At 62.5% G+C, this 12,573-nt stretch overlaps 1 protein-coding gene across 9 annotated transcripts in view; it reads right to left on the reverse strand.

Annotated features, from left to right (window-relative positions):
- The window catches only part of DCTN1 (dynactin subunit 1), a 59,898-nt gene that overhangs the window by 16,782 nt on the left and 30,543 nt on the right, over positions 1–12,573 (reverse strand). For 5 of the 9 annotated variants that reach the window (XM_064653660.1, XM_064653661.1, XM_064653658.1 and 2 more), the window contains 3 exons: positions 5,075–5,095; positions 1,812–1,988; positions 595–792 (listed from right to left, as the gene is read on the reverse strand). In XM_064653660.1, the coding sequence (XP_064509730.1) occupies positions 595–792; positions 1,812–1,988; positions 5,075–5,095 (396 nt within the window). Of the gene's footprint in view, positions 1–594; positions 793–1,811; positions 1,989–5,074; positions 5,096–9,047; positions 9,388–12,573 lie in introns of those variants that run through there. The other 4 variants (XM_064653662.1, XM_064653659.1, XM_064653663.1 and 1 more) reach the window with 3 other exon arrangements.

Here is a 12,573-nt window from a genome sequence, read left to right on the forward strand (position 1 = left end):
CTCAGTGTCCCCCGGGGCTCTCCCAGACGAGGTCAGATCCAAGCAACACCGGCTCATCTGGGATGAGAGGGGCCGGCCCACGGGCAGCGCTCCGGGGTGTCCCACTCCCTCCTCCCTGCTCCTTCCTGCCTGGCAGGAAAACCATCTCCAGGTGAGGGTGAAGGCATGGAGACAGGGAATACTGGAGCAGACAGATAAACCCTTAGGGGAAACAAACCAGGAATCCACCCTGGAAAAGCAGGGCAGGGAGAAGGAAATGCTCCTTGGCTGCTTGGATGGAGTCCTGGGAACTGCAGGCACAGGTGCCAGGACAAGGACACCTGTCCATGGGGAGAGAGGGGGGAAAGGGAGCACCTGGAGAGAGGGGAGGCACCCGAAGAGAGGGAAGAGGGGAAGCAACATCCCACCTGCCTCAGCCCAATTCCCAAATAAACCCGACGCTGATCAGGAGCAGAGGAAGTGGCCTCAGGTTGTATGAGGGGAGGTTTAGGTCGGATACTGGGAAAATTTCTTCATGGGAAGGCAATCAAGGCTGGAATTCGCCCTGGAGTCACCTCTCCCAGCACTGCCCCTCTCCCAGGGACACTCACTGACCTTCTTGGCCTCCTTCAGGCGCTTCTGGAGGTCGGCCTGCTGCTCCTGCATTTTGCTCTTCCATTCCTGCACCTGCTCCAGCTGGATCTTGTACTTCTCCAGCTCTTTGAGCTTTGCCTTGTCCTCATTCCGTTTGATCTTCAGTGTCTCCAGCTTCTCCTCCAGGTCCCTGACCTGGGCACGCAGATTCTCCTCCTCCTGCAGCAGCAAGCCAAGAGTTAGGAAAGGAGTAGGGACACCCCTTGGACGGGGTTCTGGGGACATTCCTGGAACCCCGTGGAACCTGGCCTGACTTTTGGCATCAAGTTTGGGGCAGTTCAAGAGAGGGACAAGGGCCTGGAGTGCCAGGACAAGGGGGAATGGCTCCCCACTGCCAGAGGGCAGGGCTAGATGGGATATTGGGAAGGAGTTCCTCCCTGGGAGGGTGGGGAGGCCCTGGAATGGATTCTTCCAGAGCAGCTGTGGCTGCCCCATCCCTGGCAGTGATGCCTCTGGCTCCCCCTGAGATGACCCTGCACTCTCCACTAGCGCCTGCTCAATCCCACTGCAGCATCCAGGTCATTCCCAGGTGCTCTGCCCCCAGGGAAAACTGATCCAGGTCCTTTCCCGGGGCAGGGAAAGGCTGAGCCAGCACAGCAGGACCCAGGGGAAGGGCTGTAGGGATGAGGGGATGTGACCCTGCTCCCTGGCAGCAGCTTCATGGATAAAGCTTCAACTCCCAAAGCTGGTGACAGCAAGGAACAGGTCTTGGAAAAACCCTACACAACATGGGAAACCCCCCAGACTCCCCCCCTGGTGCTTCCCCAGCCCTGGACACTCTGATGCCAGTGGCACCAGCAATAAAACCATTCCTGCCCCCAGGTACAGAAACCAGTTCCCAGAGAGCTCAGGGAATTGGGGACATGGGTGGGAATATCCCCTCTTCCCACCCCCTGGTGCCTTCTCCAGCCCCCTCCCCTCTGTACCCAACCCCAGAACCAGCTCCTTGTCCTCTCCCACTATTCCCTCCCTACCCTCATGCCCCAAATCTCTCCCAAGCCCTAATTAATTAATTAATCAATCCAGGATAGAAGTGATGAAGAACGACTTTAAAGATCAAGGCAGGAATAACTCTCTGATTGGAAACCCCCAAGTCTGGGAAATGCTGGAGCTGTCTGGGTGGGCTCTGCACCCCCAGACAGGAGGGAGAGCCCTGGGCTCACCTGGGCACGACTCACCTTGGTGGGCGAGGGCACGGGGGGTGCCCCCGGGGAGGGCAGGCCGGGCGTGGGGATCACGGGGGCCACCAGCGGGGTCTGGGCGGGGGTCCCGGGCTCGCTGCTGCTCATCTCCCCCCCCGAGGCCGAGGCTGAGCCCGAGGGCCCGGCCCCGCCGGCCGTGGGGGTGCGGGTGGGCTGGAACACAGCACGGGAGGGTCAGGGCACCCAGGGAGGGAACACAGCACGGGAGGGTCAGGGCACCCAGGGAGGGAACACAGCACGGGGAGGGAGGGTCAGGGCACCCCCAGGGAGGGAACACAGCACAGGGAGGGTCAGGGCACCCCCAGGGAGGGAACACAGCACAGGGAGGGAGGGTCAGGGCACCCCCAGGGAGGGAACACAGCACAGGAGGGTCAGGGAACACCAGGGAGGGAACACAGCACAGGAGGGTCAGGGCACACCAGGGAACACAGCACAGGAGGGTCAGGGCACACCAGGGAGGGAACACAGCACAGGAGGGTCAGGGCACCCGAGGGAACACAGCATGGGAAGGGTCAGGGCACCCCCAGGGAGGGAACACAGCATGGGGAGGGTCAGGGCACCCCCAGGGAGGGAACACAGCACAGGGAGGGAGGGTCAGGGCACCCCCAGGGAGGGAACACAGCACAGGGAGGGAGGGTCAGGGCACACCAGGGAGGGAACACAGCACAGGGAGGGAGGGTCAGGGCACCCCCAGGGAGGGAACACAGCACAGGAGGGTCAGGGCACACCAGGGAGGGAACACAGCACAGGAGGGTCAGGGAACACCAGGGAGGGAACACAGCACAGGAGGGTCAGGGCACACCCTGAGGGATCCCACAGCTCTCACCTCCCCCAGCACCTCCCCAGGGCTGCTCCAGGTGGTGCCCAGACACCCCTTTGCAGGGGACAGGGGGGACACCCAGCCCTGCCTGTGCCCCTTGTGACCCCCGGGGAGGCTGGGACCCCACACTGCTCCAGAGGAGCCGGGCTTGGCCAGAATTCATGGATAATCCTCTGGGGAAGGGAGGCTCCCAGACCAGCTGTGGCTGCCCCAGCCCTGGAAGTGTCCAAGGCCAGGTTGGACAGGGCTTGGAGCAACCTGGTCCCAGTGCCACCATGGCAGGGGGTGGCACTGGATGACCTCCAAGGTCCCTCCCAAGCCACACCATTCCAGGATTCCATGATTAAAGGTCCCAGCTCCAGAGGGTGAGACAGCAAAAACTCGGAGCTCACCAAGACAGGAACCCAGTTTTAAGGAAACAAAGGGAAAACGAACAAGGAGTAAGTTCCCACAGTCCAGGGCCTGGAGCTGCTTCATTAGTGCTTAAGAGGCTGTTAATTAATCCCTGGGACCCAGCACCAAGGCTGAACCCAGCAATGGGAAAAGGGGAGCTGGTGCCCGAGGGAAGCACCGGGTGCCCCCAGGCCCTGCTGTTCTCCTCACAGACCCTGTTTCTGCAGCACTCACCTCTGGCTGTGTAAATTACATTTCCTGACTTTATTTTACTCCTGGGAATTGGATTTGTCGAGGTTTCACCAGGTGTCTGGTTCCCCCCGTGGCTGGACAGGGACACAGCCGGGCAGGAGCAGCACCTGCCCTCTGCCCTTATTTTTCCCAAAATAGAGGCAAATCGGCGTTAAATCGACTGCAGAGGGTCCAGAGCCCCTTGGACATGCCCAGCCTGCCCTCCTGGGATGATCCTGGCTCTCCCAGGGATGGAGAACAGGAATCAGCTCAGCAGCACCGGGCCCGTGTGCCTCCTCCCAGACACAACCCAGGGATGTTTGTGTTCCCGGTGCTTCAGGGACCACAGACCCCTCACAGAGGGCAGGGGAGGTGGGATATGGGAAGAGGCTCCTCCCTGGGAGGGTGGGGAGGCACTGGAATGGATCTTCCAGAGAAGCTGTGGCTGCCCCATCCCTGGGAGTGTCCAAGGCCAGGTTGGACAGGGCTTGGAGCAACCTGGGACAATGGAAGGTGTCCTTGGGTGGAACTGGTGGGCTTTGGGTCCCTTCCAAACCAACCCACTCCATCCCAGCTCCTAACTCCATCTAACCCCTGCCAGTGCTGGTGTGAGGCCAAAGGATCAGGAGGTCCCACAGGACATCCCATCAGAGCTCCACCCAGCACAGAGACCAGGAACAAGAGCCACTCAAACCGAGGAATGGGACGGGATCCCAGTGCCCCAGGGCTGATGGAATCAGCCAGGAGCAGCCAGGGAGGATGGAGCCCTTCCTGCAGCCTCCCCCAGCACAGGGGAGACAGAATATTCTCCATTTCCAAACCCAAACTGCACTGTTACAGAGCTTTTTGAGGATTTCTCTCCACATTTCCTCTCCTCCAGCCACGAGCCCCTTCCCAAGGTGAATCCTGCTGCTCCCGAGCACAGGCTGGAACCACACAGCCCTGCAGGACACCTCGGGCTCTCCCCTCTCTCCTCTGACAGGAAAGGGTCAAGATCCCACTGAAAAACACCCCACACAGGGTGGGACAGTCAGGGATCAGCGACCCCCGCAGGGACCCCCCAGCAGGGACCCCCCAGCAGAGCCTGGGCACTGCCACGCGGATTCCACGCTCCGCTCCCCCAGCCGAGCTCTCCCACGGCCATTTCTCCCAGGGAAGGGATCCCAGGGGTCTGGACCCGCTCCAGAGGAGCCCAGCAGGAGCCCAGCACGAGCCCAGCAGGAGCCCAGCACTGCCGGGAGCTCCTCTGGGCTGTGTAACCAGGGGGAAGGACAACGGGGACCAACGGCGGGACTGGCACCTGATGGGCCGTGTTTGGGTGGGGTTGGCACCCCATGGGCTGTGTTTGGGTGGGGTTGGCACCCCATGGGCCATGTTTGGGGTGGGACTGGCACCCCCAGAGCTGTGTTTGTGTGGGGTTGGTACCCCATGGGCCAGGTTTGGGGTGGGGTCAGCACCTGATGGGCCAGGTTTGTGTGGGGTTGGCACCCCATGGGCCATGTTTGGGGTGGGACTGGCACCCCATGAGCTGTGTTTGTGTGGGACTGGCACCCCATGAGCTGTGTTTGCGTGGGGTTGGCACCCCATGAGCCGTGTTTCAGTGGGGTTGGCACCCCATGAGCTGTGTTTGGGTGGGACTGGCACCCCATGAGCTGTGTTTGGGGTGGGACTGGCACCCCATGAGCTGTGTTTCAGTGGGGTTGGCACCCCATGAGCTGTGTTTCAGTGGGGTTGGCACCCCCCGAGCTGTCAGTGCCCGGTGCCCCCCACGCTCGGTGCCCCCCCGGCTGCTCACCTTGGGCCGGCGGGTGCTGGTCTGGAGGGCAGAAGCAGAGAGGACAGACAGTCACAGGACAGAGGAGCAGAGAGCAGCCGAGCACAGAACAGCGGCGGCAGAGCAGGAAAGGAGACAAAACACAGCACGGCCTCGTTAGTGCCCGGCCTCGTCAGTGCCCGGCGGCACCAGCTGAGCCCGGCAGCGTTAGTGAGCTGGCAGCAGGTGGGGGCTCGTTAATGCACCCCCAAGGCCATCCAGGGGGGACCTGCAGGCACAGCTGCCATGGAACCCTGGCACAGATCCCGTGGAGCCCCATGCACAGATCCCGTGGGACCCCCTGGCACAGCTCCTGTGGGACCCCCTGGCACAGCTCCTGTGGAGCCCCTGGCACAGATCCCGTGGGACCCCCTGGCACAGATCCCGTGGGACCAGGGGAGCCCGGAGCCAGAGCAGCCCCTGCTCCCCCCCCAGCCCAGCCCTGTTCTCCCCCTCCAGCCCCACGTGGGGACAGAGCTGGGGACAGGGAGGACTGTCTGAACCCCCACCCCGACCCCAGGGACACCCCGGGGCACATCCACCTTTATTTCCAAGGAATCTATATCTGCAGAGGCACAGCCTAGTCCAGGCTGGCAGGGCACTCCAGGCTCCATGGGCACAGGGGGTCTGACCCCCACACCTTTCCCAGATGCCCCCGGAGCAGGAGGCTGAAGGGATTCATTTTAGACAGGATTATTCCCTCCCCTCATCCCTCTGTTTTCCAAAGGGCCTGGAGCCCCCAGGGCTCTGCACTCTTAAACCATAAATCCCAGGGACATCACAGAGCTGCTCCCACACTTCCAACTTTTCCATCCATGGCTGGAACTAAACCATCCATGCCTTTGGAGCAGGACCCCCCCCTCCATGCACCCACACATGCAGCAGTGCCCAGCAGCAGCTCAGAGGGGGGTTGGCCATGGGGAGACAAATATTAAATTAATGAGTATTTTCCCATTACAAACAATCCCTAATTGATGGCAAAGAGGGAGGGGCGAGGCTGGTCCGGGGGCAGTGGATGGGCAGAGGGAACATCTGTCCAGAGGCAGCTTTGGAGTACGTGTCAAACCTTCCACACTGTCCTTCATTTCTGATTCCATGACCTAACCCCAGCTGGGAATAACCAGGAACAGAACAGATGGATAATGGTGCTGCCCCACGATCCCAGCCCGGGATGCAGCCGGGACAGGGGGCACAGGGAGCCCCTCAGGGATCAATATCCAACACAGCCGTGCTCCCCCTGGGGCCCAGGACACCTCGGAACTGGATTTGCTTTCTTCAGAATAAACCTGGATGTGTTTTCACTTCCAAATGTCCTCTGGCATTCCTTCAGCCAAACCCTTCTCTGCTCACTTCCAGCCTTTTCCCAAAGGCTGCACTCCACGGGACACCCACTTCAATCCCAAGGGAGACATTCCCATCTTCCACAGCATCTGCCTGGCCAAATCTGCCAGGAAAATGGAATGACAGTGCAAACCCCAACCCCTCAGGGCTGGCTCAGGAGGCCCTTCAGGAGCACTCTGGCACCTTCCCCAAGTCCGACTGAGCACTGATTACATGGACCAGCAACAAAAACCTGGGAAACCCTTGGAAAACTGAAAACCACCTGGGGATTGCACCCCTGGAGATGCCCCTGCTCCCTGCCACACACGCTGGGCACGGTGCTCCCGGTGCCCTGCCCTGTGCTGTGGGCACGGGAGCCCCCGCAGTGGGGCAGGGCTGGGGGTCCCACACCGACTTCAGAGTCCCTGGACACGGGGAAGTGTCACCAGAGATCACTGAGCCTTGTCCTGGGCCATGGGATGGGGGACAATGAGGGGGGGACACCCAGCCTTGTCCTGGGGGACACTGAGTCCTGTCCTGGGGGACACCGAGCCCTGTCTGGGCCATGGGATGGGGGGACTCCAACTCAACCCCCCCCTCAAACCACACCGAACCCTAAAACCAGGGAGAAACCTCCTGGTAACTATCCCTCAACCCATGTGGAATGACAGGGAATAATCCTGCTCTGTGCCTCCTCCGGGGCTTTGGTCCCCTCCACGTGCAGATCACCAAAAGCTGAAGCTCTGAGACCCTGGGATCCTTGGAGAGGGGGCAGAGGGAAGCTCTGGGATGCTCTGGGATGCTCCAGCTGCTCTCTCCACCAGGGCTGGCCTCCTCTCCGTGCTGGCTGTCCCTGTCCATCTGTCTATCCCCATGGCACCAGCAGTCACCCCTGGGCTCTGGGAAGCCCTTGGCAGGCCGGTGACCGGGATGGATTCTCTGGATTACGGCGTCGTGCTGGGAGCAGATGCTCCAACCACAGCTGCCCCCTGGATCCGGGGTGCTCCCAGCACCCCTCTGGGAATGCTGTTCTGCTCAGGGCTCCGGGCTCTGCTGTGTAATGCTGCTGCAGCAACATTTGATGCCATTATAGAACCTCCGATCCCTGGGGAGTGTCGGGGGCTCCGAGATGGACTCGGCTCCTGGCAGCAGCCACTCTGGAAACATCCTCCTGGAAATCCTCCTGGATGCCATGGACTGCCTGTGGCAGGGCTGGCACCGCCCGCTGAACGTGGGTGTGGGTCCCACAGGGCCCTCCCGACTTTGTTCTGCTCCAAGGGTGGGAATCCTGATCCAGGCGGGAACACCGGGTGGGTGAGCAGGTCTGTGTGAATGTCACCTTCCAGCAGGACAGGGAGGAGCCACTGAACGCTTCTGGACGAGGTTTGGGGGTTCCTGATGTGGAAAAGCCCAACTTCCCAGACCGCAGCTGCTGCTGCCAAGGATTCCCTGGATTTCCAGGAGGGTTCCTGCAGCAGCTCCCGAGCAGGGCAGGCAGCACTGGAGGTGATGCCTGGAACTGACCCTCTGCAGGCCCACGCTGCCCACCCGAGCAGGCAGGATGCCATCCCACTCACCTCCCGGGAATTTTGGACCAGCCCTCTCCAGACACAACCTGCAGCAGGACAAGCCCCTCAGGGTGTGGCTACCTGGGCTATTCCCGGGAATTCTGCATTTCAAACAACCACCCGGCCCACGCCCAGTCTCACAGCTGTGATCCCGTGTGCAGGGGGAGGAACAACGGGAAAAGCAGGATGAGATCCAGGTGTGGTGCCGAGCACTGGCAGCCCCTGCTCCCGCTGCGCTGGGGAGGAGGGAAACAGCATCCCCAAAACTTTCCATTTGGGAGCGGATCAGCAGGGACACGTGAGCAGGTGTGTCGGTGTCTGAGCTCGTGTAAACCAGGAGCATTTACTGCCAGGCACAGGCACAGCCAGCCCAGCTCGGGGCTGTTCCCCGGCATCAGCCAGCAATTCCCAGGATTTCTCTTTAAGCTGAGCAGTGTCATCCTGGTTACGCTAAAAATAAACACGCAGGCCATGCCCGCGCTGTCACCTGCGGGAACGGCAGCCGGGCAGGGACCCGGCCCCCGGGAATGCCGGGGGCTGATCCCGGCGCCAGGAAAAACGGGAGTGTGGACGTGCAGCTTCCCCGGGGTGGGCACCTGGAAGCAGGGATGGCATCGGCACCTCCGGGGCAGCGGGGATGGCATCGGTAGCAGGGACGGGGATGGCACCGGAGGCAGGGACAGGGCCGGGAACGGCCCCGGCGGAGCCGCAGAGCCGCTGCATCCGCCGCGGGCACGGCCGGAGACACGGAGAGGGGCCCCGGGAGCTCGGGGGGCAAAGCCAGCCGTGACCCGCTGCTGCTGCTGCTGCTCCCCCACCGCCCCCCGAGCCCGTCACGCTCCCAATTACAGCCCGGCAGCATCAACGCGGGGAAAACGGGGGAAAAGGGGAGGAGGCGGGTCGGGAGCGGGGATGCGGTGACGGGGATGCGGAGCCGGGGATGCGATGCCGGGGATGCGGTGCCGGGGATGCGGTGCCGGGGATGCGGTGCCGGGGATGCGGTGCCGGGGATGCGGGGCCGGAGGATGCGGGGCCGGGGGCCCGGGGGCTGCGGGCACGGAGCGTACCTTGCGGGTGGCCGGGGCCTGTCTCATCGCGGCGGAGGAGCGGCCGGAGCGGGAGCAGACGGAGCAGCGGGTCAGCGCGGCCGGACACGGCAAATGGCCGCGGCCGCCGCCGGGTCCTGCGGGGGCTCGGGAGGGGGCCGGGGGGGTCGGCAGGGCTCGGCGGGGGCCCGGCGGGGGCTCAGCGGGGGCTCAGGGGGTCCAGCGCAGCCCCCCGGCCGCGGCCGCCCGTCCCCGCTCGGCGGTGGCTCCAACCACCGCCCCGGTGGCTCGTGACATCACCGCGGAGGGGCCGCGCCGGCGGCGCCGCTCGAGCCGCGGATGGCGATGGGATGAGCGGGGTGGCGAGCGAGGGTGGGCACGGGAGGGGGGTCCGCGGGGCTCGGCACCCCCGGCACGGCCGGCGGGTCCAGACGGCTCCGGGGCCGACCCGCCCCCGCCGGGACCGCCGGGCACAGCCCCGGGCACGGACAGATGGACACACGGGCGGAACTGAGCCTGACGGACGGACAGATGGACACACGGACAGCTGCAGGGCCGCGTCCATCCTGCCGCGCTCCCATCCAGCGCCTCCTGCCAACACGGGGGGACTCCCGGGAGCTCAGGGCACCCCTGCATGGCTGGGGGTGTGCAGAGACCACCACGGCCTCGGGGACCCCCTGCCCTGAGGATCCCAGCCCTGAGGATCCCTGCCCTAAAGATCCCAGCCCTAAAGATCTCAGCCCTAAAGATCCCCTGCCCTGAGGATCCCTGCCCTAAAGATCCCCTGCCCTGAGGATCCCTGCCCTAAAGATCCCAGCCCTAAAGATCCCCTGCCCTGAGGATCCCTGCCCTGAGGATCCCTGCCCTAAAGATCCCTGCCCTAAAGATCCCCTGCCCTGAGGATCCCTGCCCTAAAGATCCCAGCCCTAAAGATCCCCTGCCCCAAGGAGCCACCGTGGAGAGCGCTGGGCACCCGGCACACCAGCCAGCTGCCGTGTCCCCAAGCCTCACTGCCCCCCCAGGCCCAGACCCCAAATTCCTGCCTGGCACCTGCAGCACCACCGTCCCCCTCCAGCAGCACCTGCACACCTGACCCTCCACATACAGAGGGAATTTCACCTCCAGCAATCCCAGACCCTCGGCACAATCCTTCCCACGTCCTGGAAAAAGCCTTTAAAGGCCCCTGTCTCCAGCAGGCTGGCATTCCCTGGAGGCAGCCCCACAGTTTGCCATGACATGGGGACACCCGGTGCCCAGCTGATCTGTGGTGGGGTCTGATTCCTGAATAACCTCTGGATCAGGGAATCAAGCAGCTCTGGGAGCTGGCACAGATGCCTGGAACAGTCCAAGGCCAGGCTGGACAGGGCGTGGAGCAACCTGCTAAGTGGAAGGTGTCCCTGGCCATGGCAGGGAGTTGGAATCAGTGGGATTTACAATCCCTTCCAACCCAACCCATTCCAGGATTCTGGAGCCCCTCTGCTCTGGAGCCAGGCTGGGAGAGCTGGGGGGGTTCCCCTGGAGAAGAGAAGGCTCCAGGGAGAGCTGAGAGCCCCTGGCAGGGCCTGAAGGGGCTCCAGGAGAGCTGGAGAGGGACTGGGGACAAGGCAGGGAGGGACAGCACACAGGGAATGGCTTCCCACTGCCAGAGGGCAGGGACAGATGGGATATTGGGCAGGAATTCCTGGCTGTGAGGGTGGGGAGGCCCTGGCACAGGTTTCCCAGAGAAGCTGTGGCTGCCCCTGAATCCCTGGGAGTGCCCAAGGCCAGGCTGGACGGGGCTTGGAGCAACCTGGGCTGGTGGAAGGTGTTCCCAAACCACAGGGAAAAGGGTTTTTCCAGACAAAAGCACCCTGGCTCCGTGGCCGTGAGCCTGAGGGATCCAAGGGCCGTGTCCATCCCTGCAGGAGCCACGTGCAGGCTCACCCAGATTTAACCTTAAGATAATTAAGGATATTAGAGCTGCTCTAATGAACCAGCTCCTCTCCTCACACACAGCTCCACTCCCTAAATCCAGACTGTATAAGCTCTTCCCACATCCAGGATCCAGTAAATGCTGCAGCAGTGAGGAAATGCATTTACCATCAGGAGAACAGTGTGGGATGCTTTGGGCTGCCCCTGAAACCCCTCAGGGACACGTAAGGGAGGTTATTGATCCTAAATCCACGAGAAGGGAGAAGCAGCTTTTGGCATCATCGCAGCTGAGAGGATTCCTGGCTCCTGGGGGGTTTGGAGAGGAGATGACAGGGTTAACTCCAGCTCTTTTCCACAGAGCCCCCAGCTCGTGGTGCCAGGTGCTGCCCAGCTCCCCACTCCAAAGGGTCACGGGCCCTTCCCTCAGTTAACACCAAAACAATCCCCTTGGATCTCACCCCCAGCTCCCTGGGGACACAGAGGGCTGCCATGGGGATGTCAGTGCCCGGGTTCATCCAGGCCCTGCCGAGCCACCGGAGGGTTTGGGCAGCTGGGATGGGCTGGGTTTGGGAGCTGATCGGATTAGTCCTTCCCTTAAAGGATTAACAGGGCTTGGGGTGGCCCCTCTGCATTAAACAGACCATCTGGGACCTGCTCCGGGCTGGAACGGGCCATCTGCTCCCGCCTGGAGACCTGGATAACACCGGGATAACGACCTGGGATAATGACCTGGGATAATGACCTGGGATAACGACCTGGGATAATGACCTGGGATAATGACCTGGCCACCGCTGGTCACCCTGGGACGGGATCAGAGCGGGATCAGAGCGGGATCAGAGCGGGATCAGAGCGGGATCAGAGCGGGATCAGGTGCCCAGAGAGAGGGAGATCCAGCCCCAGCACACACTGCTGGGAATCCAGCCCTGGCACAGGGAATGCCGGTGGGAGGGTGGCAGGAACAGGGATGTCCCCGGGGCAGGACAAACCTGACCCATAGAGGGGAAAGCCCAGGGATCAAACTGGCTGCAGGGGACAGTGACCTGAGGGGACAGGACTGGAGCCACCCCAGGGTGACAGCACTGGGCACGTGCCACGTGTGGATGTGGCACCTGGGGACATGGTCAGTGGGGAATGGTTGCACTTGGTGGGCTCGGGGGGCTTTTCCAACCTAAATATTCCATGATTCCAGAGTGTGTCAGAGCCTGGGAGCCCACCCTGACATGCCCTGAGCGAGGCAGGAGCCATGGACCAGCCTTTCCCTGCATTCCTGGGAGTGTCCCCATTCCCAGCCCTGCTCTGGCACACACAGGGTGACCCAGGACCCTCCACATCCCTGAGAGGTGGCATCTGTGACCCAGTGTCACCCAGCCCTGCAGCGGGAGGGATCAGCCTGTCACTCTCACATCTCAGGTCACACAGGCATGAAGCACTCACAACCCACTTCATCCCAAAAACTAGCCAGGAAACACCCTCTTCCTGCTCTTTAAACAGACTCTGGGGTCCCTCTGGGGTCCCTCTGGGATCCCTTTGGGGTCCTTCCCAACCAGACTGGCCCAGGACAGAGGCCAGCACCTCCCAGGGACAGCCTGGGCCACCAGCTCCTGCCTGGAGACACTGCTCCAAGAACAAGGACATC

This window comes from Pseudopipra pipra, chromosome 4, assembly GCF_036250125.1.
Source record: "Pseudopipra pipra isolate bDixPip1 chromosome 4, bDixPip1.hap1, whole genome shotgun sequence".
NCBI lineage: Eukaryota > Metazoa > Chordata > Aves > Passeriformes > Pipridae > Pseudopipra > Pseudopipra pipra.